Below are 25,744 nucleotides of genomic sequence, written 5' to 3' on the forward strand. Positions count from 1 at the left end.
TTCTTTTATTTATTTATTTATATTTTCCCACTAATTTCTTTTTTTTCTACTAATATTTTGTTTTCTTATCCGAAGGAAGAGATAGAATGTGCAAAAAAAATTCTTTAAGGGGATTCTCCTGAATTATTATAATTCTTCATCTGATTGGTGTTGTATCCTTAAAATAATAAGTAAAAGCAAGAGACTTGGTGGTATGCTTTGCCTTCCATCATCTTGAAGTATTCAAGCCTACAGTAATGTGGAAAAGTAAAGTAGGAAAGCCGCCCTTATTTACTGAAATAAATTTTATAATCTGTGGAGTATGAATTTTTGATGTTTTGTGATTGGTTTGTGATCTTTTTTCATTAAAAAAAGAAAATTGTACACTGGTAAACATTATTGTGTATGAGAGTTATATTCTTGAGTGTTGTGCTTGGTAGGCGTATGTTTCATGATGTCTTCCATTTCTGTTGTTGTAGACTCTCTGCTTGAAACGTATTGTTTGGTTGTTAAAAGGCACATAATTGCAAACCTAACTAGGTAATTTATTGGGGCAGTACAAATTGGTTTGGCCCAATAGTTAGGTTTGCTGTTAGTGTCCCTGCTGGCTTGGGTTTAAGTCTTAGAAACTGCCTCTCCAGAAATGGGTTAAGGCTGTGTACATCTTGCTGTCCTAGACTCACTTTAGTGGGAGCCTTGTGCACTACTTTTCCCCTTCCGGTGTTGTTTTATTGACCTTCTCCATTCATCGTGCTGCAGTAATGTAAATCATTTGAATTGCTATCTTGTGTTTAATCACCATCATACTGCATACATGTGCACCTGTTCCATATATGATGTTTCCCCTCCCCGATCTCTCTCGGGCCACTTGTAAGTGGGTAAAGAGAAGAATAAATACTAGAAAAGTGTGGCAGTAATAAATCTACTCATATTGGCCAATCCACTGATATTTTCTATGTACAGTGTTTTTCTTTTTCATTGTTACTATTCTTTGATTTCCTTCTTGTCTGTACTTTTTGAATTAAAAGTATTCAACTATTTGTCTGCATCAATATGTGGTATACTCGGGCTGAATCCCAATTAAACACAATGGTTCAGAAACAATGTTGTTTGCCATTTTGGCAATCAATTTCTTGGCTGTCATTTACTTTGATTATGTAATTGATTACATTATGATTTTTTTGTGGTCTTCTTGATCAAAGCATATTGTGTATTTCTCTCAAAAAAAAAAAAAAAAATGATGAAGATAAAAATGCGTATAGTTGCACTTAGGAGTTGCAATAAAGTGCTCGTTGTTCTTTCTTTCTTGTAAGTTGTATCATAGTAGGTGAAACTGCTCCACTTATGCATCCTTTGATTGCGAAATTAAATGTTTTTTCAGGGTTTAGTATATTTGTTTCAATCATGTTTATAAAATATTATATATGTGATCATATAAATTATGCATTTTTTAATTTTCTGCTGTTGCTTGCAGATAACCATAATGCTTTGACAGTTGCTAGCTTATGGGCACCAATAGTTGCTGTAAGTGGGCATTGCCAATCGCTATTTGTTGTATCTAGTTTTATTTGAACTTATGCAGCCCTGAAATTTACTAGATAAACGATACATGCTATTATTTTGGGAAAGCCTTATCAATAATTTATTTTGTTGTTACTGATCCAAGAAAGAAAGAAAAAAGAAAAAAAAAAGGCTTCTACTTCCTGTAGAACAATGTAATAATGGGATTGAGTGAATAATATTGGTGTAAATGCATGCCTTGTTGTTTTAGCTCCGGTTTTAAAATATATAATTTTATTTCTTTTGGCTATATTACATGGACTCGGGTACGGGTGTCGGATGCTGGTATGTATCTAGATGTCGGACTTATCAAATCATAAATTTAAGGGTACGCGGACTCAGCAAAAAAAAGTGATATTTTTATATTTTTAATCAAATATATGAGATAAAATAGTGCTATATGTTATTTATAGTGTTAAAAAGACATTTATAACAATTATACAACAATATGTACATATAATAATAGTGTTTTTTTTTTTTGATAAATAAACAAATCTTATTAAGAACGCATCAAGTTGATTCAAACAAATACAAAATGCCATCCCCAGTTAGGGGAAACTAAAAATAAACGAAGCTAACCAATAACATCTTCTAGAAAATAAAAAAAAAACAAATTTGTTCGGATCAAACTTCCTCTCCAACCAACTATACATAACCACTAATAGACGGTTTTGTAACCAAGCAACCCCCTAAGCAACATCTAAGAAAGAATGCTGATTCGTCTCCACCCAAACAAGCCACATCAAGAAAAACGGTGCCAACAACCAAACCCACCACCGTTGACGCCCAAACCTAGCACCCCTCCTGATTCCTCTCCAACCAAACAAGCCACATCAAGCAAAACGGTGCCAACAACCAAACCCACCGCTGTCGACGCCCAAACCTAGCACCCCTCCACGCCCAAGCAATCCCAAAAAGAGAACAAATGAAACCCCACAACTAGGAAGCCGTCAAACAATGAAGAAATAAATGATCCACGGACTCAGTAGCACGACAACACATGCAACACCGATTCACTAAAACATGACCACGCCGCATTAAGTTGTCCAAAGTAAGATTCCGTCCTAAAGCGGCTGTTCACATAAAGAAGACCACCTTAGACGGAACACCAGGTATCCAAACACTATTCCAAGGAAAAGCAACACCATCATCCCCCACCAAACCCTTATAGAAAGATGCAATTGAAAACCGCCCCTTTGCCCTCCCCCCATTCCATTCCATTCCATAACATCTTGTCCCACCCTAGTAATTCCCAACCCATATAAAACACCCCACAACTCCACCAACTGAGTAACCTCCCAATCATGCACTGCACACCGCAACTGAATATGCCACACCACCATATCCCCACCCCCTAAGTAAGATGCCATCATCGCCTCCCGATCAACCACAATATGAAAAATCAACGGAAAACGGGCCTCCAGAGACTCCTCCCCACACCACCTCTCCTTACAAAACCGCACCCACAACCCATCGCCCACCCTAAACCCTACCCACCTCCAAAACTCCTTTCGTCCTAACCAAATCCCTTTCCAAAGCCCACACCCATGCGTGGTGAGCACATCCCCCGAAATCCGATTCTCACTCCCCATCCCATACTTAGAAGCCACCACCCTCTGCCAAAACTTGTCCGCCTCCAAGGCAAACCGCCACAACCATTTCCCTAACAAAGCTCAATTAAAAGACACCAACCTCCTCACCCCCAACCCCTTTGCTTGCTTAGGTTGACAAATCTGCCCCCATTCAACCAAATGATACCTAAATTCATCACCACCACTACCCCATAGAAAATCCCTCTGAAGCTTCTCCAACTGATGCGCCACCGATACTGGAATAACATGGACCGACATAAAGTAGGTCGGAATATTACTCAACACTCTTAATCAACGTCAATCGTCCGCCCTTCGACAAATACTGCCTCTTCCATCTCGCCAGACGGTGTTGTATGCGCTCCACTATCCCATCCCAAACCCTTTTCACCTTGAAAGAGGCACCTAATGACAAACCCAAATAAGAAATCGGCAAAACTGACATCTTACAACCCAAGATGGCAACTAAAACTGGTAATCACTCCACCTCCCCAACTGGAATAAGCTCTGACTTCCGCAAGTTATCCCGGAGGCCCGATACTACCTCAAAACATAACAAAACACACCTCAAATGACTCACCTGCTCCACATCAGCCCCACAGAAAATCAGAGTGTCATCCGCATATAATAAATGAGATACAACAAGACAGACAGCGATCCCACAACAAAGCCCCCCCAGGAGACCCCCATGCACATCTCTATCCAACAATCTACTCCACGCCTCCATCACTAGAATGAAGAACAGTGGTGACAACGGATCTCCCTGCTGAAGACCTCGATATGTCTGAAAAAACCCTATTGGAGTTCCATTAATCAAGACAGACATCCGCACAGTCGAGACACATAACTTAATCCAACGGCACCAAGTCTCTCCAAAACCCATCCGATCCAACATATACAAGAGGAAATCCCAATTAGCGTTGTTATATGCCTTCTCAATATCCAATTTGCAGATCAAACCTGGGCGTTGTTGTCGAATCCGACAATCCACACTCATTGGCAACCAACACAGCATCCAAAATCTGCCTACCTCCTACAAATGCGTTCTGAGACTCAGACACCACAGACCGCAAAACCCGTCTTAAGTCTATTTGCTAGAACTTTGGTTAATATTTTATACATACTTTCCAACAAGCTAATAAGCCGAAAGTCAGGAACATCCTCAGCCCCCCTTTTCTTTGGGATCAAAGCCAAAAAAGTCGCATTAAAACTTTTCTCAAATTGGCCAGATCGGTAGAAAGCCTCCAAAGTTGTCATCACATCACCCTTCACCACACTCCAACAATGCTGAAAGAAAGCTAATGAGAAGCCATCTGGGCCTGAAGCTTTGTCACCACTCATAGCCTGTAAAGCCCCATACACCTCTTCCTCTGTAAAAGCACGCGCCAAATGCTGCCTATCCTCTCCCGAGATCATATCAAACTGAACCCATTCCAAGCTTGGGCGCCACTACCCTTCTTGTTGTCAAAACAAATTTTGATAGAAACCCACAATCCCTTCTCAAATCTCCGGATTCGTGCAAAGCTCTCGGCCATCCACCCACATCCTAGTAATTTGATTAATCTGCTGATGTGCATTCGCCATCCGATGAAAAAATTTCGTCTTTCGATCCCTATCCTTCAACCACAAACATCTAGATTTTTGTCTAAAGGACACCTCCTCTATGCGAGAAATATGAACAAAGTCCTGTCTGGCCGCCTCCTTCCGAGCACTATCAGTAGTGGACAAACCCCCTTGCGCCTCTAACTCATCAAGGGCGCGGAGTGAAGACACCACCTTCGCTTTCTGACCCTCTAACCGGCCAAACACCTCCTTATTCCATATCTTCAAATCTCCCTTGAGCAATTTCAGTTTATGGGCTAGCACATTACTATTAGAACCAGAAATGACATAGCTACTCCACCATCCATGCACCACATCCAAAAAACTCTCTGTTTGTAGCCACATATTCTCAAACCGAAATGGCGTGGGACCACGATGAATCCCCTCACTATCAAGCATAATAGGCCAATGATCAGACACTGGGCGAGAAAGACGTAATTGGATAGCCTTCGAAAAATGCTCCTCTCATCCCCCAGTCACCAGAAAACAATCAATACGAGATATCATCTGCCCATTTGACCAAGTGAAGCTGCCTCCCTGAATAGGTGAGTCAACCAACTGCAACGTATCAATAAAAGAGCAAAAGAACCTCATGGACCCCGAGACCCGATTGGTCCCCGACCTCTCTGATGGCCATCTAATAACATTGAAATCTCGCCCGACACACCACGGAACATCCCATCGAAATGCCATACTCTCCAACTCCTCCAGAAACCCTTCCCACTCTGAATGTTGCACCAGACCATACACCCTAGAAGGCCCACCGAAAGCCATCCTCCACACATTGAAACAAACAAGACATCGAAAACCCCTCCCACCTCCTCCTCCTCTCTCACTACCACCCTCTTATCCTAGCAAAGAAGAAACCCCCCCTCCCCCCCTCCCGGCGGCTGTCCTAGATGACGGCAAAAATGTCCACTCCACAAACCGTCCCCCCCCCCCATACCTCCCGAGTCAACTCTAGGTCCCAACTCCTCCATCTTTGTTTCTTGTAGACACACTACATCCACCTTGGCTCCACGCAACACAACCTTCGCAGCCACCCTTTTATCGTTATCATGCAAGCCCTGCACATTCCAAGATAAAATTTTTAGCTTCATTTCAAGAACAGTGGTCCCCCATGCTCTTTTCTAGCTCCCCGTCTGACATTCTGCCTCCTATGATCATAATTAACAGTTCACTCCAAATTCTTGAGCTCCCGGTGCCTTTTATCGGGGGAAATAAACGGTGTACCCAATCTCGTACTAGGAGCCCCTTGCCGCCATGATGCTTCTACTGCTGCGAATAATCGCATAGCCTCCTCTGCATGGGCCTCAAACAACAAACCCAGACAGCGGCTAACTTCCCTAATGCACTCCAACACCCAATTTGACACTACCTCAGAAGATGGAACCTCTAGCCCATCCAACCCACCGTTGTTCTGGAACATGTTTTGATGCTGTCCCAACAAGTCTTCTAATCCACCTCCCTCTGTAGTAAGGGGTTACAGTACAAAAGCTAGCCCTTCGGTATTGGTAAGCTCATTCTGTTCAACGCAATCTACTCAGGAAACGCCCTCATGTGCCGCAGTAGTTGGATCGACCTCAGCATCGTTAGCTTCCGAGGTCGTCGCTTGAGAACTAAGTCCACCCTCCTTTGCCAGTTGCCGCGACCCTTAGATCGTCGCCGATAGATTCGCGATGGGCCACCAACTCCCAGCCCAACTGTGTTTTGGATGAGCGATGCTGCATATTGACATTGACCATCTCCACCAGACCCGGCTCTCCTGGATTCGCCTTTGCCAGTTCATCATATCCACTGCTCGTGCCAACCCGACCCACCTAGCAAAAGGGGAACTGACCTGGCGTAACCTAGGTGGGCCCAATTTAGGTCCCTTTGGGCTTAAGTGACATGCTGAAGAGCTCGCTCCATTAGTCTCACAGGTCCAACCCTGAACTCCATTATTCTTTGCCATAACCCAAGCTTTGCGGCCCACATTTGTATCTAATTATATAAGAAGTATCCGTTAAAAAGTATCTGACACATATCCCATATCCTTGTCCGAGTGTCGAATGTCTGACACGGGTATTTGACTTATTTTGAAGAGTCCGTGTTACATAATCTTTTGGATCTCTGATGGTGGCATAATTAGTTGCACTCGTCGAGGATATGGAAGTGGTACGATTGGCCTTCTAACCATGCTTTATTTTACATGATATCATATCACTAAAAGTTGGTATTAGTATGCAAGAGCTAGTTATGGGTACTAGGAAGATGGAATAATTTCCATAATATTGATATTTAAAACTCTTAGGCCATGTTTGATTGGCGGTTTGGATTAGTTATCCATGGGCCCCACTTAGACCGTGCTTGTTTGTAGAGAAATGGCTTGGATTGCTAATCCTATGGGACTATCAATCCCCTCCCCCATGGTGGGATTTGCATTCCCATGGGAGGGTTGGGATGGATTAGTGGCTAAATGACTATTTTGCCCCCCATTTTACAAAACCAACAAAATTACTTTGTATGTAACAAGGTCTTTTACGTAATTTGTACATTTAATCTCAACTAACTAATGCCACTACACTAGTGCATAAACAAATACACTTATCTTATATCTCCAACTTAATTCTACCACACCATTAATCCCATTACTCAATCCCACTGTAGTCATAATCCCATCCTACCTAATCCGGCAAACAAATGTGGCCGTTAGTTGTAGAAAGTACAGTTATTGTCCTTTAATTAAATTTACAATTTGGCTTAGATGTAACTTTGGTCAATAGTATTATTATACTATCCATTTTGATTGATGAAAACAAGAAAGGTTACAAACTCACAGAAGTACTTATCCTTTTAACTCTCTCTTCATTTATTGCTGTTCTCTTGTGATGAGCTGATACAGATCATGGCATGGAATACCCTTGCTGATGAGTCCCCTTCAAATGTATCTTAATTTACGAGCTTAGCTTTTTTGGAAGTCAGAAATTCTTTTTACTTCTTCTATCCCAAAAGGCCTGTCAACTAGTTTTATGTTGTTCCCTGACCTTTCCCTGACCTTGGTCACTAATTCATGTGTAAAATTTTGATTCATCTACTTGAAGAGCTATAAAAATTTTAGGTTTGAAATAGAGATTCTCCTGGGTGATACTACCTGGTTTATAAGACCCACATTTGTTTTCGATTGTCAGTGTTGAAGATAAGGCACTTATGGTTCGAGATTGATGGGACAAAGTATGTGGAAGATTGAATTTTCAAATTCTATAACCAAAAAGTGCACTTGGATATAGAACTTGCATGGTGATGTGCCAAAAAGAAACTGAAAGGAGCAGAATAGTTGTTATTCCTGCTGGACTTGTTAAATTGTTCAAGCAAACTTGTTCTTTCATTTATTCCTACTTTATTGTGTTGTATATATGTTTTGCTCCTTGGTTTTGGATTGAACTTTCTAGAGTGTTGTAAGTTACTGCCTTTGATTGCTTTACTTGGTGTTATTTGTCTGCTCCATACCTGTTTTCTTTTTCATTTTTTTTCTTTCTTGCAGATTTATCTCCTAGATATTTATTTGTTTTACACCATCATATCTGCGGTGTGGGGTTTCTTGCTCGGGGCTAGAGATCGTCTTGGGGAGGTAAGTCACTTCTATCAGATTGGTTGAATTCTGAGTGATGATATCTGGACTTTCTATACTTCATTTTTGCAGCACAATATTATCATGAAGCTGATTTTTTTTCTTATTTTTCAACAATTGAAGCTCCCAATTTGGCTTCGTTCTTGTTGGATTGATGCCCTTTTGTGTTGTTTTTTTGTTTGAGGAAGTTGATTCATAGTTTCCCACTTCTCGTTGCTTGTCTTAAATGATGTGAGGTAATTATCCATTTGTTTTCTGTGATCTTCAGATTAGATCCTTGGGGGCAGTCCACAAATTATTTGAGAAGTTCCCCGAGGCTTTTATCGATAAGCTTCATGTTCCTCTTTCTAAAAGGTTTGTTGTTTGTGTGTTCTTGTTTCCATTTTCCCATTTAGGCTGTTACAAATTATGAATCCAATTATATGTTTTTCTATAGTAACTGAGAAAGAACTTTTTATTTATTTATTTATTTTTTATGCAGGACTAACCTTCTCTCCAATGGTCAAGTGAGTCATAATTTCGACATCACTATAGTGCTGGCTGTTTTAATAATATTATGTTGTTGCATTAACTATAGAAGTTTACTGTCTTGTGAGTTTTGGGATTATATGGGTGATTGTTCCTAAGTTTAGTATGTCCGCTGCTTCGCGATGATTTGCTTTGGGTTGGTGCTGGCATATACTCTTCAGTGGCTTTTATAATTCTACAACGATCTTCTTTGTTCTCTTCTTTCCAAGCAATGACTTGGTTAAAATGTTGCGCCTTTGTGCAATCTGACTAAACAAGGTATTGTGTTTCACCTTGTAGGGTAATCACCTATGGCAATCAAATTATATGAAGTTTTAGGCTTTAGAATGCCTGAACCTGAAAACCCTAAAGGCGTAGTTTATATGTATAAAGCTGTAAATCATTGGCTCCCAAGTTATTTTCTGCAATGTGATGTGCTTTGTGTCCGTAGACATGTGTTGCTCAAGTGTCTAAAGTGTGAACCTTAGTAGCTGTAAACTTCTACCTACTTTGGTAACGTTTCTGTTAATTTTACAGTAGAAGTAGAAGAAGAAGAAGAAGAAGAAGAAGAAGAGGAAGAGAGAATTGCACAAGATGGCTGGAGAGAAAAAAAAGTGACCCAAAACTTAGTGTTCTCTTCTTAGACTCTCATATTTATAATAATAGACACACTTATATAAGTACCAAAATAACCCTAACACTTAACACTCTCCCTCAAGTTGGTGCGAACATATCTCTCATGCCCAACTTGCAACAAATGGGGTGAAAGACCTTAGTACTAAAACCTTTAGTAAATACATCAGCCAATTGCTTTTCAGATTTCACGAAAGGCATACATATTAAACCCTTATTCAATTTCTCCTTAATAAAATGTTTGTCAATTTCAATATGTTTAGTCCTATCATGTTGAACAGGATTGTGCACGATATTGATGGCAACTTTGTTGTCACATTACAGTCTCAGGTTCACTGCAAACCATTCCTATATCACTCAACAAGGACTGAAATCACATAAGTTTACATGCGTCATAGCTCTGTATTCTACCTCTGCACTAGACCTGGATACTTGTTTGACATTTTTGGGAGACATGCTGCTGAAGTAAGAAGCTTTTGTAGGAGGGAGGTCGAGCGCAAGTATGTTTGTGGGGTATAGGGTGGACCTCCGAAAGAGTTTACAAGCTCTTATGAGGTAGAGGGCTTATTTGTTTTGCTATTGGAGACACAAGAGTGGGGTAGGATTTTAGATTGATGAACGATGTGGGAAAACTTCTTCGGTCAAAACTTTTCCAGAGCTCTATATTATTGCGGCTAATAAAGATGTGATGGTTTATGGTTATTTGTAGTTCTTAGGGTTGGGAGTGGGGTGGGAAGCTTTTGCTAGGGCCTTTATGGGTTGGGAGTTTGATACACTTTTGATGAATTTTTGATGTAATTATATAGAGTGAGGATTAATGGTGTTAGGCAAGATGAATTGAAATGAAAAAGTAAATGGGGAAATCAACAGTTAAATGTTTATTCTCTTATGTTATGTGGCAAGGGTGAGGGGTTTTCTATGGATGTATGTTTGGAAATCAAGGGTTACCGTCAATGTAGCTTTCATTATTTTGATGGCAACTTTGGATGCTATTGTTGTAATGATAAATTTGGGCAAGTGAGGCTTTGTTCTGTTTTTTTTCCCCCTTGGCTAATTGGTGGTCGATGTGCAAAAGTGGAGGAGTCGGTTTATTATAATGTAGCCGGAGACTTTTGAAGCTTATTATTTTCTTTGTTTGGTGTGAGTTAGTTTATGATAGCTTTTGTGCTTCAACTTTATGATTGTAAGTCTTGTGGTTGACATTTGAAGGGTGTGATGAAGGCTTGGAGGGTTGCTTCTATATGCTAAATGCAGTGCCTTAAAAGAGAGAACAATCAACGGAGTTTTGAAGATGTACAAATGGTTATATTGTGAATCTTGCTTACTTCGATATATTCACTTTTGGCTTGAAGGGGGAATTTTGTGAATCTTTTTTTGTTGGTGGATTTTGTAAGAGGGTTCCATTTTAGGGAGAGCATATAGTTTTGTTATTTTGTAACTTGGTACCTTTAGTTTTTCTCTGGTGCACAAGCTTGGTGCCCCCTTGGCATTCATTTAATGTAATTCATACGTAATGAAAAAAATGTCTCAGTGCATATTTAATGAGTGTTAGTGTTTGACACTAGTACATATACTTTTCCTTGCATTTTTGCCTTTATAACTGTTGGATCTTTCTAAGAATATTATTTTGGTGGATAAATTGAATTATTGTGAAACTTAATTGTTTAATTGAAGGTTTTGGAAAAGATCAAGACAGATGCTGCTCAATTTTCTCCCTTTTGGAATGAAATTATAAAGAATCTACGAGAAGAGGATTATATTACAAATTTGTGAGTGTTGCTAGTTTCTGCTGTTGTGGCTTTTTGGGTTCATATATTAATAATTATTGTTTAATTTACATGTTTATTATTCTTTGTTTCCCTTCTTTATTGTTGTGATTTAATACTGCTTGAAGGGAAATGGAGTTGCTTCTAATGCCTAAGAATACTGGGAACTTACCCATGGTTCAGTGGCCCCTTTTCCTTCTTGCCAGCCAGGTATGATAGTTGTTCCTTATTAATTTATTTGGATTTATTTATTTATTTTATTTCTTGAAGTTGTAGTTCTTTAGGTTTTGTCGATTTTTAGTTCAAGTTTTCATTGTTTATATATATATATATATATAGATTTTTGTAGCTAAAGATATTGCGATAGAGAGTAGAGATTCACAAGAGTTATGGGATAGGATCTTGAGGGATGACTACATGAAATACGCAGTTGAGGAATGCTATTACACCGTCAGGATTATCCTGACAGCCATCTTAGATGATGAAGCAAAGAAGTGGTAAGTATATATTAAATAGTTCTTATGCTTTATTTTGTATAGACATGTGCTTTTGTGATATGATTAACTTTTCAAACATAGTGTTGTAGGCTTCTTTTCTAATTCTATTTTTATGTCAGGGTTGAAAGGATTTATGAAGACATTCACACGAGTATGGTGAAGAGGGATATTCATAAAGATTTTCGATTGGATAAGCTGCCACTTGTGATTTCAAGAATCACTGCACTTATGGGAATACTGGTTAGTATTATAATTGATTATAATCTTTATATGCACACTGGATTCACAGAAATGAAATTAATAGTAGCTAAAATTTACCACTTGTGATTAGTCACTGCCCTTACAGAAAAACTTGTTGGTATTGTAATGGATTATAATCTTTATATGCACAGAAGTGAAATTAGTATGTAGCTAAATTTTTTGTTTTGATGACAATTGATGAAGCATGGGTACTCAAAAAATGTTGTTGTACAAGTATCAGGTACTTACTTGCTACGGGTATGCGTACCGGTACGGCTGCATGCGTACTGGGTATGGCAAAAATGTACCAGATACATTTTATACAGCTTGTAGGAGTCTGATACGCTTTGGGTACGCGGTGGGTACTCCATTGGTATGCGGCTGGGTACTATGGGATAAAAACATAATTTTTAGAATTTTTTAAGGGGCACCGGAGCAGTTATTTTTGCCCATTTTGAAAAATTAAATAAATGTGGGGTCTTTTGTAATAATAAAAAACATAAAACGATTAGGTTTACAAACCCATTTATCATTTCTCTTCTTCGATCATTCTGGGTACTCCCGTCAAAGAACAGAGTTGGTGAAGCAACTCTCCATCGAATACGGCACTGCTGGTCGACAGCAAAAGCTCGATTTCTGGTTTCTTAGTTCTTCATCTTCCTCTTCATTTTCTTTTTCTTCCTCTTTCTTCTTCTTTGGCGAGTGTTAAGGGTTAGGGGTAGTTTGGTCTTTATGTATTATTCTTATTAGTATAAGTAGTTGTGTGTAAGGGGGAAACCCTAAGTTTTTGAATCAATAATCTACAGCAGCTTTCTCTTGTTCTATTCCTTCTTCTTATTCTTCTTCTTCTTCTTCTTCTTCTTATCTATACATTTAACATGGTATCAGAGCACTATCTTCCTCCTTCAAGATTGTTCCGTAGATCCCCATATTGTTCCTGGTACGTCTGTTATTGCCACACACAAAAAAAAAAAAAAATAAATAAATAAATTTACAGTATGCTCGAAATTTAATGGGTAATCACTCTATAATCTCATTTTGATTGTTTGGTCATTATTGATTGAATTTTCTAATTTTTTTGATTTTTCGTCAAAATTGGGTGATTTTTCGAAAATCACTGTTTGACCCTCTTTTTTCTGGTTTGTCCCTTCTTCTCCTATCCTTGGGAGCCGACTGGAACCCTAGAGGGGTTTGTTGTCCCTAGTTTGATGTATTTTGGCCCTATTTTGGATTTTTATCTCTGTTCAGATGCTCTGCTTCGGTTTTTTGACTTGTAGTTGATCTGGTTGCTCTGTTTTGGACTTCTTTTGGACTGTTTTAGCCTTAGAAGGTGTTTGGTGTGCTGGTTGGGTGATTTGTGAACTTGTTTGATATCCGGCTTGTGTTTTTTGCACCCTCTTTTCTCATCTCATGGCTGACAGCTTGGGTCAGGACTCTAAGGGCAAGGAGGAGAGTGGACTGAGTCGTGGTCTGACTCTTGGTGATAGTCCTTCTCTCCAGATTAGTCCGGTCAAACTTAATGGTCTTAATTACTTGATTTGGTCCCGTTCCTGTAGTCTTGCGATTGCCGCCCGGCGTTTGACTAGCTATATTACTGGTAGTAGCACCCAGCCACCTACTGAGGATAGTACTTTATTTGCTCAATGGATTTCTAAGAATACTTTAGTTATAACTTGGCTCATCAATTCTATGGAGCCCACCATTAGTCGGACTTTTCTCTTGATGGATACTGCTCACAAGATCTGGATAGCTGCCTCTCAAATGTATTCTCAACAAGGGAATGATGCACTGGTCTATGAATTGCGTAAGACAATTAGGGGTTTAGATCAGAAGGATCGCTCTCTGGCAGTCTACTATGCTGAGTTGAGTGGTTTGTGGCAAGAGCTAGATTTCTACCAGAGTTTCCAGCCAGTTTGCTCCAAGGATGCCACTATGTTTCAGCAGGCTATGGAGAAGGAGCGGGTGTATGACTTTCTTGCTGGTCTGAATTTGGAGTATGATCAGATACGGGTTCAGGTGTTGGGTCGCTCTCCGTTTCCTACATTGCGTGAGGCTTATGCCCTGGTTCAGCAGGAGGAGAGTTGTCGTAGTGCTATGGTGCATGCTCCTGTTCTGGATCGGTCAGCGATGGTTGTCGGCCCCAGGTCACATGATACTCCACCTTTTCTGCCTCCAGGTGGTGGTAAGGGTCCATTGGTTGATCGGGACCGGTTGAAGTGTGAGTATTATGGGAAAGATAGACATGATAAAGAACACTGTTGGAAGTTGCATGGCCGCCCTAGTCAAGGCCGTGGTCGTGGTGGTGGTGTTCGTCCTCAAGCACATGTTTCTGAGACTACTGCCAGTGCCTCGAATGATGTTAGTTCTATTTTCCCGGATGAGCTTCACACTTTCAGACGTTTGATGGTTCGACTTGATTCTTCATCTGCCTTAGCTCCTTCCTCTTCTAACTTTGCTCACACAGGTATTTCTGCTAGTGCCCTCAGTGCTTCTTCGTCGTCTCCTTGGATCATTGATTCTGGTGCTACCGATCACATGACGGGTACTTCTAGTTTTTTTCATTCTTATTCACCTAGTTCTGGGCGAGATAAGGTTAGAGTGGCTGATGGCACTTTATTTTCTATCTTCGGCAAGGGTTCTGTTCGTTGCACCTCTTTACTTTCGCTTTCATCTGTTCTTCATGTTCCTAATTTTTCAACTAACTTACTTTCTGTTAGTAGCCTTACTACTACTGCTCTCAATTGCTCTGTAACCTTTTTTCCGACTCATTGTGTCTTTCAGGAACTGGCTACGGCGAAAATGATTGGCAGTGGTAGAGCACAAAATGGTTTGTACTTTCTGGATGCCATGCCTGCCTCATCTTTGTCCTCTCAGGCTCTTCAATGCACTTCTGGCTCCTCCCTTCGTCTCTTTCATCAGTGGCATCGCCGTTTGGGCCATCCTTCCTTTAGCATTTTAGAGAAACTTTTTCCTTTATTAGTTCGTGATTGTCCTAGGAATAACTTTGTTTGTGATGCTTGTGAGCTTGCTAAGCATAAACGTACTTGTTATCCTTCAATTAATAAAAGAAGTATTTTTCCTTTTATGCTTATTCATACCGATGTGTGGGGTCCTTCCCCTATTGTTTCTGCCTCTGGTTATCGATGGTTTGTCACATTCATTGATTGTTATTCTCGTGTGACTTGGCTTTATTTACTTCGTACAAAAAATGAAGTTTTCTCATGCTTTAAAAGTTTTCATAAAATGGTATCCAATCTCTTCAATGCTACTATCAAAATTCTTAGGAGTGACAATGGGACTGAGTATGTTGATGGCGCTTTCCGGGCATACCTCGACGACCATGGCATTCTTTATCAGACTAGTTGTGTTGGCACTCATGAACAGAATGGAGTTGCTGAACGTAAGAATGGCCATCTACTTGAGGTTGCTCGCTCTCTCTTGTTTACCATGAACGTTCCTAAGTCCTTTTGGGGGGATGCAGTTCTTACCGCGGCTTATCTTATTAACCGTATGCCCTCTAGTGTCCTCCACTTCGAAATTCCTCTTGAGCTTCTTCCTGTGACGTATCCCACTTCTTCTCTTCCGCCTCGGGTTTTTGGTAGTGTCTGTTTTGTTCATCTTCAACCTCGGACTCGTGGGAAGCTTGATCCTAAGGCTGTCCGGTGTGTCTTTCTTGGTTATTCTGCTACTCAGAAAGGCTACAAATGCTATGACCCTCACTCTCATAGGTTGTATGTTAGTATGGATGTCACCTTCCGTGAATCTGAGTCTTTTTTTCCTGGTCCTCAACCATCTCCTCAGGGGGAGCGTGGTATCGATGAGATTGCGGATGAGACGGCATCATATCAGCATGAGTTGTCTTTTTTCCTTCCTCCTCAACGGGCTGTTATTTGTGGTGAGGGGGAGCCTAGGAGTTCTGTTGATGAGGAGTCGGATATCGGTGGTCGTTTGGACAGAGCTGATCTTAAGACTTATTCACGGCGTCAGAAAGAGCCGGCTTCTCTTGTGCCACCAAGTCAATCATCATCTCCTATGCCAGTTCCACACCCAGTTTCCACTAACTCTTCAGGTAATGATCCTCATCTCATTTCTTCACCTGTTGTTGATGGTCCTATTACGGATGATTTGAGTCTTCCTATTGCTCTCAGAAAGGGTGTTAGAGCTTGTACTCAACACCCTATTTCTAAATTCGTGTCATTTGATTCGTTGTCTTCTACGTATCGTGCTTTTGTTTAGTCCCTTTCTTCTGTGTGTATTCCGCAGGGTTAGAAAGAAGCCATCAATGATCCTAAGTGGAAGGTAGCTGTGGTAGAAGAGATGCAAGCTTTGAGTAAAAATAGCACATTGGGAGTTGGTGTCTCTTCCAAATGGGAAACACCCAGTCGGATGTAAGTGGGTGTTCACCATTAAGCACAATGCAGATGGGACGATTGAACGGAACAAAGCAAGACTAGTGGCCAAGGGATTTACCCAAACATATGGAATAGATTATCAAGAAACTTTTGCCCCGGTAGCAAAGATGAATTCCATTCGAGCTATTCTGTCATGTGTGGCTAATTTGGGATGGTCTCTACAACAACTAGATGTGAAGAATGCTTTTCTTCATGGGGATTTGGAGGAGGAGGTATATATGAATGTACCTCCAGAATTCTCATCTCAGTCTACAGTTGGAAAGGTTGGTAGATTAAAGAAGGCTTTGTACGGTTTGAAACAATCTCCTAGAGCTTGGTTTGGTAGATTCCTCGAGGCAATGCTGGGATTTGGGTATCAGCAAAGCAATGCGGATCACACCTTGTTTGTCAAACGCAATGTACATAAGGTAACAGTGCTTATTGTATACGTGGATGACATAGCTGTGACTGGTAATGATGAGGAGGAGGTGATCCATCTCAAGATGCAGTTAGCCAAGGAGTTTGAGATAAAAGAACTTGGTCCATTGAGATACTTCCTTGGGATTGAAGTTGCTAGATCTGACAAAGGCATCTTTATTTCTCAAAGGAAGTGCATTCTAGATCTTCTTGAGGAAACGGGCATGTTGGGCTGTAGACCAGTTGATTCACCAATTGAGACTAATCATCATCTTTGTAGTGGAATTGGTGAGCCTGTGGAGAAGGAAAGGTACCAAAGACTTGTGGGAAGACTAATATATCTCTCTCATACTCGTCCAGATATTGCCTATGCAGTTGGAATAGTGAGTCAGTTTATGCATGATCCTCGTGTAACTCATTTGGATGCAGTCTATCGCATTTTGAGGTACCTTAAATCTGCCCCTGGAAAAGGAATTTTGTTCTCTAATCATGGTCACTTGAGGTTGGAAGCATTCACAGATGCAGATTGGGCAGGCTCTATAGATGACCGACGCTCTACATCTGGTTATTGTGCTTTTTTAAGGGGAAATCTAGTCACATGGCGTAGTAAGAAGCAGGGGGTCGTTTCTAGATCTAGTGCTGAAGCTGAATACAGGGCTATGACACATGGAACATGTGAACTAATGTGGCTTCAATCTTTGTTGAGTGATATAGGGCTTAATTGGAGTGGTCCCATGACTTTGTATTGCGACAACAAGGCTGCTATTAGTATTGCACACAATCCTGTTCAACATGACCGGACTAAGCATATTGAGATTGATAGACATTCATTAAGGAGAAATTGAATAAGGGTGTGATATGTATGCCTTTTGTTAAGTCTGAAGATCAGCTGGCGGATGTTTTTACTAAGGGTCTTAGTAGTAAAGTCTTTCATCCTATTTGTTACAAGTTGGACATGAGAAACATCTTTGCACCAACTTGAGGGGGAGTGTTAAGTGTTAGGGGTAGTTTGGTCTTTATGTATTATTCTTATTAGTATAAGTAGTTGTGTGTAAGGGGGAAACTCTAAGTTTTTGAATCAATAATCTACAGCAGCTTTCTCTTGTTCTATTCCTTCTTCTTATTCTTCTTCTTCTTCTTCTTCTTCTTCTCATCTATACATTTAACAGCGAGTTATGTTTTTTGGATTTTTGTTTCTTCGATTCTGGCAATTCTTCCACTTCTTCGATTCTTTCAGATTCTTCTTCATCTTTCTTCGATTCTTCGCTCTTTTCTTTTTTTCAAATTATTTTTCATATTTAGGTGAGTCTCTCTCTCTCTCTCTCTATATATATAATAGAATAGAGTAGATATATCTATCATTTCAGAGTTTTTAGTTAGTTTTTTTTTTTTTTTTTGTACATATCTATTGTTTCCTCTTTCTTCTCGATTCTTCTTTTGTTTTATTTTTTCCCCCCCTCTTCTTACTTTGTTGTAGTAGATCAGAATCATACAAAATAAAAAGATAAATTTTTTTAATTGCTTTCAGCATAGTATTAATGATTTCAAATTGTTATTTGAATATTTGAAAATTATATATTTGAATGAAGTGAAAGAATTCACAAATTGTTGGTATTGTTGGTAATTAATGACATTAAAATAGCTCGGGACTTACTTTGGTATTGTTGAACAATGATTTATTTTTTAGTTTTGTAATTTTTCTTTTTAATTAATTATGGTACTAGACTTTGATTTCTATGTTGGATGTTTAGCTATCAATTTTAAAAAATATATATTATTAGCATACCCCAATCATACCCGTACTTTGGTTTTTTTAGAATTTGACGTATCGGCCTAGATGTCAATTTCATTGATATTAGAAAATGGGTATAGACTCAATCATTTTGTCATTGCTGCGGTTCCTTCGAGTTGTTGATGGTACATTGCCTCTGCTTGGTGTAACTTCTGGCATGCTAAAAGTTGATGATATAAACAATTAAAGCATCCTTTCCCTAGCTTTTCAGTAATTAGCTTATTTTTATCAAATTAATTAAGTCATTTTTGCCTCATAAATTGTAAGTAGAAGTTGCAGCAAACACTTTGGCTAAACTCCCAAAATAAAATAAATACCATAAGCACCCCCAGAAGTTTCTCCAAATGGGGCCAACAAATATGTGGTCTAAGAAGCACATACACTGACACGAGGGGTAGCAATTTTGAAGGGGAAAAAAATAAAGGATACAAACATGGTGGGGATACATGAAAAGGTATATTTTTGTAAAATTTTATCTGCTATGTATATGGATATAAATTTAGGGCACAGAGATACAAGTGGCATTGATGTGTATGTGAGTGTATACTTTTTTTCCCTACTTTTTTCTTTTGTTTTCATATATTTTATTTTACCCCAAATCAACTGTATAAAATTATACAAAAAAACACAAAGCTGTCGTAAGACGTGTTTTAGTCACTTGACACATGTATCCGTGAAGTGTTCCCAACATGACTTGCAAAAAATAATGGTTAAAATAATTGACACACCACATGGCATACCGACGTGTAGACATTTGTCAGCTGCTTGTCGGTATCCGATGTGTCGGACATGGACAATGTATCCATTTTGGACTGTGTGCTTTCTAATATGTGGTTGCTTTAACTGTTTAGATATCATAATTCATTGTATAGCTTTGGCTGTTCTCTCGTATTATCTATGTTAGAGGAATATGAATTCTAATGTCAATCTCCTTTTTTCCAGTTATAATGCCATTTTTCCTTTCATGATTGATTTTCACTTGTTGATGGATGCTTTCCAAGTTTATGGAAATAACCTCTCAATAAAGCAAAGGACTAAAATGATTGAGAGAAAAATATTGGGGATAAGTTTGAGAGAGGTGGAGGAAATGAGCAGAAGACTTGTAAAGTTGATCGGGAAAAGTAAACTGATCAACCATAAATTGCTTTTTGTTATGTACATTTGCATGAGGAAGATATTAGTTACCCTGTTTATGAAGATTAAGGCCTACAACACTACCTAAAGCTGGGGTTTCTCGCATTGGTTTGATTCACCACCCATGCAAAATGGTGGTGTTTCGATTACAAAAGTTATGGGATAGAAGATTTTGTTTCCTGTAACCATTGGCGTGGCTACGCTCCTAACATGTTTATTCATGTCCTCGTGGTTTCCACAATTGATTCTCAAATGATTGGAAAAATTGAGTCTTAGGATTGTGTATGGATTAACTTGTAAGCACATACAGACCTTGTAGGCTGTTGTGTCTGTGTGCGACAATTATTGGATGTGTACATGTGTCAAATATGCATCTGGAAATGTCTTATTAATGTGAATTTTCTTTAAAATTAGTCTCTCAAACAAAATGACATGCTGCAAACAAAGGATGGGCAATTGTGTCTGTCTTTTGCTTCAACATGCTTGGGATGACACACATCAGATTTGTTTAGGTTCCTCATCCTCTGTACTCAATCTCTATTGTACAGAAAGAGGTGGAAACACCAGAACTGAAAAATGGTGCAGTCAAAGCTATTCAAGATCTCTATGATGTCGTGCGCCTTGATGTCCTTAATCTCAACATGAGGTTGGTTCAACTGGCTAATCTCTTTCTTGCACTAGTATATTATGCAATTATTCTGCAGCTCTCTTTATACAACTTTCCATGTATGCATTTTTGTTAGAGAACACTATGAGACTTGGAATACGTTGTCAAAAGCAAGGAATGAAGGTCGTCTATTTATGAACTTAAACTGGCCGCGAGATGCTGAATTGGTATGCTTGATGCACATTCAGTCATTTATTACTTTGACTTTGAGGTATTGTAATTCTCAAAAAATTGCAGAGAGCACAAGTAAAAAGATTGTGTTCCCTTTTGAGTATCAAAGACTCAGCGGCAAATATTCCCAAGAATCTTGAGGCTAGGCGAAGGTTGGAATTCTTCACAAATTCCCTCTTCATGGATATGCCCCCTGCCAAACCAGTCCGTGAGATGTTGTCCTTCAGGTAATATCTTTTGTTTGATGCACCATTTTGGCTTTGTTTTTTTAACACCCTTTGATAGTAAGTTTGTTGTTATTTCCATTTCTTTGTTTTGTGTAGTGTGTTCACGCCATACTATTCTGAGACTGTTCTGTATAGCATGGATGAACTTCTAAAGAAAAATGAAGATGGGATATCAATTTTATTTTACCTCCAGAAGATATATCCAGGTATACTCAATTATACTGCACTTCGTAGGAAGTTGTATCTGCTTTCTGTCAGAACTTTAGTGACCAAATGGGAGAAGTATGTTTGTTCATTTCATCTATTTGTCATTCTTAGCATCTATGTTGATGACTGTTAGAAGCATAAATACATTCCTTCACTTGGGCTTACACTCGGAAATTATTTTTAGAGACTTCCATCTGTCTCAAATATTGTCTTGAGTCTGAGTTGTGCAACTTTCATGCATAGATCAGCTTTGATGGTTTTTATTGATTTTTTATTTTATTTTTTATATTAGTACTACTTTGGTTTTTGGGAGATGTTGTTAGTGTATGGGGTGGTCTTCCATCCTGCATACATTGGATGTACTTGGGTTGTGTCCCTTTTGGTGCATTTAAAGTGGATTGTTTTACATGGTAAAAGGAATTCTCTTATATAAATATTTTGGAAGCTTCTCAACAATACATCGTTGAATTTTAACTAGACATTGGAATTGCTCCTGTAATCCTATTTCTCTCTCCTCAAATTTTCAAACCAAAAAAATTCATCCAAAAAAGAAAATGATGTTTTCAAACTTGTAATTGTTTTTGTTTTCAGAAATATGAAAAACAGAAATACAACCAAACATGTCCTATGTTTTTTCCCTTTCTTGAGAGGGAGGTTGCGGCATTGAGATGGCTCATGTTAGGCTTATGTTTTACCTGAACTTGGCATGTGTTGATGTTTTCTTTCCTTTAGCTTGAATAAATTCCCTACAGAGCCCAGAGTAAGTTTTGGCATGGTTTTTCAATATGTAGTACACTTAAGAGTTTTGATGGTGATTGTTAATTGAACTGGTTTGGATGACTAATATGCATCGTTATTGGAAGAAAGATTTGAATGGGTGATTCATATTATTATTTCCATTGTTATGTTTTTAAGTTGGGTACGTTATCAAAAAGAAGATTGTGTGTGTGTGTGTGTGTGTGCTTTTTTTTTTTTTTTTTAAATTTTGTCTACTAATATATTTCCCCACACATAGAAAAACATAATAAACTCTAGTTAAAGGTTTAAAATATTTTTTTAGTGTGATGTGGTCTATCAAGCACCGACACTTCAAAACAAGTGCCATATCCGTGTCACACACACAGACACTTTAGGGACACACCACATGGCGTGTCCCCTTATTTAATTAATTTATTTTTAGGGGACACACTGGGGACACTTCGAGAACACATTAGGGATATGCCAAGTTGTCTTTTTTCGTCAGATTATTTAGTGCTTTTGATGAATATTGAATGTTTATTATTTTTTTTTCTTAGATTTGAATACATAATAGACCATCCATTAAAAAAGATATAAATTGTAAGTGATAATTTAAAAGCGCTTTTTTTTATGTTTTAAAAAAAAGAAAAGAATTAAAGTTAGTTTTTGTTAATATTTGATTGTTTGTGGATGTAATATTAATCTAGATAGCAAATAAAAATATATGAAAACATATTTTATTGGCGTGTCTCCGCTGTGCCCGTGTCCTAATTTTTTTGAAATCGCCGTGTCCGCATCCCTGTCCGTGCTTCTTAGGATGTGGTGCTATCTGTTATGATTATTTGAAAATTTTGCGTATTTTCCACGTTGTGCACTGCTACACTATTTTTTGTACCGTAAATCTTGCCTATATGATTTACTGGCTTTTCAGGGTCCTCAAACTAATGTGTGTAACCTGAACTCTACTTTTCACACTCTTTGCTTAATGTGGTAAAATGATATTGCTCTTCATTGCAGATGAGTGGCAGAATTTTCTTGCTCGGATTGGCCGCGATGAAAATGCAATTGACTCAGAACTTTTTGATAATCCCGGTGATATCCTTGAACTTCGGTTTTGGGCTTCATACCGAGGACAAACTTTAGCTAGAACTGGTAAATGCTTTCTATTTTTGCGATTTTTCTTCACTTAATCTTATTATTGATTTGATAATAGTCAAAAAAGTATATCTTATAAACAAATTAGGATGAGATGTTCTTTTGGGAAAAGCAGAGAAAACACAAGAAGGAAATGCAATTAAACATCCAGGTCACCTTGAAGCTCAAGTGGGCTAAAAAACATTCCTTAACAGCAAGCAGATGTTCCCTTCTGGCTGGAGCTTATGCTTCCTCATTATCTGATCTGAGAATTTATGTGTCCCTTATTTTTGCCAAAATCGACATTTATTATTCTAAAACCTAACAATAATTATTTGAGAAAACCAACCCTTCTATGTACTGCTTGATACTGAATCCAGTATTCGCTGGTCTAGTGAAATCAAATGTAATTTCTCCATTATTGTCTCTGTTGGGTCTATTGAAATCAAATGTAACTTCTCCATTGTTGTCTGTATTGATGCCATCAGTGCATGGTAGATTCGGGGAGCATCGATTAAAGGTGCAGGGTAGACGATTTTAGAACAGAATTCCCATTGTCACCAAGATTTTGTGATCTGCTGCCAAACTTATTCCAATTCCTATATTGATATACTGATTTGATCCAAGCTCTCTTATTGAATTCTCATTCAATGAGCATTCTCAATATTATGCTTCAATAGAGTCAATGCTTTTACTCCCTGTATGGAATAACCATCGCAAGAAAATAATCTCATGAATTTTGATAATTGAGTGTGGGGACCTCATGTGACAAGGGGATCAATGACTTTTGATTAGCGTGGCTGATCTGTTGGAGAATGTGTATTCTCCATATAGCTGACTCCTTGTAATTGGTATAAAGGTTTGTTGAATTGTTCTTCTCCATGCTTATGGAATCTTGATGTTGTTGATTATTTTTTTTCTTCATGCAGTTCGGGGAATGATGTACTACAGAAAAGCTTTGATGCTTCAGACCTATTTGGAAAGGATGACCGCTGAAGGTTCGCAATTTGAACTTCAGTTATGTTTTTGTGCGTATTTTCTGTAACCTCATATTGTGCGAATGGCAGATATGGAAGCTTCACTTTCCACTAAAGACGCAACTAATACTCAAGGTTTCGAGTTATCTCCTGAGGCACGAGCTCATGCAGATCTGAAATTTACATATGTTGTTACATGTCAGATATATGGGAAACAGAAAGAAGAACAAAAACCAGAGGCTGCAGACATTGCATTGCTAATGCAGAGGCATGTTACTAGCAATTCATATATTTGATTTTTTGAATTTTCTTTGAAAGTATTTTAATTGTGTATTTTTTGTTTGAATTCCATCATATTTGTGTCAACTACTCATGATGTTCTGGATTTTCTGTTGATTGTTGATTTTGTTATATACTTGTAGAAATGAAGCTCTTCGAGTTGCTTTTATTGACCTTATTGAGACTTTAGAGGATGGTAAAGTGCACACGGAATACTACTCCAAGCTTGTGAAAGCTGACATCAACAGCAAAGACAAGGTTCATAAATAATTCCATGTCCTTGTTACCTATTTAATCCCTATTATCTTTTGTTTATTTTCATATGGCCTCGTTTGGCATCTAGCTAAAAAAGTCACATTTTTTTCATAACTTTTTGTCTTTAGTTAATTTTTATATATATATTTTTTAAATTTGTGTCAAAATGATTTACTTTTCCAGTCCGTATAGCATAGAAGAATCTAAATTTTTTTTTTTGAAAAAATCGAAAAAATCCCTTATTTTTTTAGTGGACTTTTTTTTTCAAATTTATTTATTTATTATTTTTTACTTTTTTCGTTTGTCTAGTCAAGTAGAACTTAAAAGTCTAAAGCTTTTTGAAAAATTTAAAAGAAAAAAAAAAAGGTTCACTAAAAATGAAGAAAAGTCAACAAAAAAGACCACTAAAAACCCAATCCCAAACACCTTAATCATTTATGTCCAAATGGTATTCATTTTTTTTATTTATTTTGAGGATTGGACATTGAAAATTACAGCTTAAACAATCAGAACAATTTTTTGCGCTTGTTTTACTGATTCATATCTCCTTGTATTTTGTTTTTGTTCTCTATTCTAGTTTTGAAGGGGAGAACTAGTTTGAATCCTTAGTTTGAAATCAAAGTGGAAATTAATTGTCATGATTAAATCCCGTCCATGAGGCGTCTTTCGTCAAAACAAAGAATGGACTAAGATATATCAAGGCTTAACAATGGAAACTTTCATTGTTAATTCGTTAAGTCCATTAGAGCAGTGCATAGTCAAATGAGATGAACATGCAAACTCACTTTCACGAATTCTCTTAATATTTACATGTACAAAATCTGTAGAATACAAGTAGTACCAGCATTAATATATAACTCTTACTAACTATTACAAGTCAAACATGTTCTCTCTCATAAATACAAAAAAAGTCTCAAATATGGAACTTGCCAAAGGCCTCCAAAAATAGACTCCTCAAAACCGAGTCTGTACCGCTGCTCCTCATACTGCTTGCTTACATACATATAAGGGTGAGGGGTGCGCCATAGGCCAGTGAATAATATCAAAGTAAAGTGGTAAATGAATGAATCCCAATCTCATTTCGAAAGTGTAATTTCATAATAAATTTCAAAGTATCCGAACATTTCATAAGATTATCTCATATACAAAACATGATAGTATGGTACATCTATTAGAACATCATAATAGAATAACCGACCCGGGTACTAGTTAGACAACCCCACCCTCACGAGATCTCAACAACGGCCATGGTGCATAAAGTCGTCCTCCAATGGCTAGGACTATCTAAGGAAGCCATCATGCCATTAGTATATTCATACAAAGCTATAGGATATCCATTCATTTGCAATAAAATAAGGATTTCATGAATCAT

General features: G+C 38.3%; 1 protein-coding gene across 4 annotated transcripts in view; it reads left to right on the top strand.

Moving 5' to 3' along the window:
* The window catches only part of LOC114278647 (callose synthase 9), a 93,690-nt gene that overhangs the window by 43,338 nt on the left and 24,608 nt on the right, over positions 1-25,744 (top strand). For all 4 annotated transcript variants that reach the window (XR_014357487.1, XR_014357486.1, XM_082910522.1 and 1 more), the window contains exons 21-36: positions 1,454-1,503; positions 8,254-8,340; positions 8,609-8,694; positions 8,822-8,846; positions 11,155-11,249; positions 11,375-11,456; positions 11,586-11,743; positions 11,863-11,983; positions 20,266-20,363; positions 20,461-20,551; positions 20,622-20,782; positions 20,879-20,988; positions 22,745-22,879; positions 23,791-23,859; positions 23,929-24,106; positions 24,261-24,375. Coding sequence is in view for 2 of the 4 variants with exons in the window: in XM_082910522.1 (XP_082766648.1) it covers positions 1,454-1,503; positions 8,254-8,340; positions 8,609-8,694; positions 8,822-8,846; positions 11,155-11,249; positions 11,375-11,456; positions 11,586-11,743; positions 11,863-11,983; positions 20,266-20,363; positions 20,461-20,551; positions 20,622-20,782; positions 20,879-20,988; positions 22,745-22,879; positions 23,791-23,859; positions 23,929-24,106; positions 24,261-24,375 (1,661 nt within the window). In the remaining 2 variants the exon portion in view is untranslated. The remainder of the gene's footprint in view (positions 1-1,453; positions 1,504-8,253; positions 8,341-8,608; positions 8,695-8,821; positions 8,847-11,154; positions 11,250-11,374; positions 11,457-11,585; positions 11,744-11,862; positions 11,984-20,265; positions 20,364-20,460; positions 20,552-20,621; positions 20,783-20,878; positions 20,989-22,744; positions 22,880-23,790; positions 23,860-23,928; positions 24,107-24,260; positions 24,376-25,744) is intronic.

The sequence above is a fragment of the Camellia sinensis genome, unplaced genomic scaffold, assembly GCF_055761805.1.
Source record: "Camellia sinensis isolate YWXY unplaced genomic scaffold, ASM5576180v1 Unanchor1, whole genome shotgun sequence".
NCBI lineage: Eukaryota > Viridiplantae > Streptophyta > Magnoliopsida > Ericales > Theaceae > Camellia > Camellia sinensis.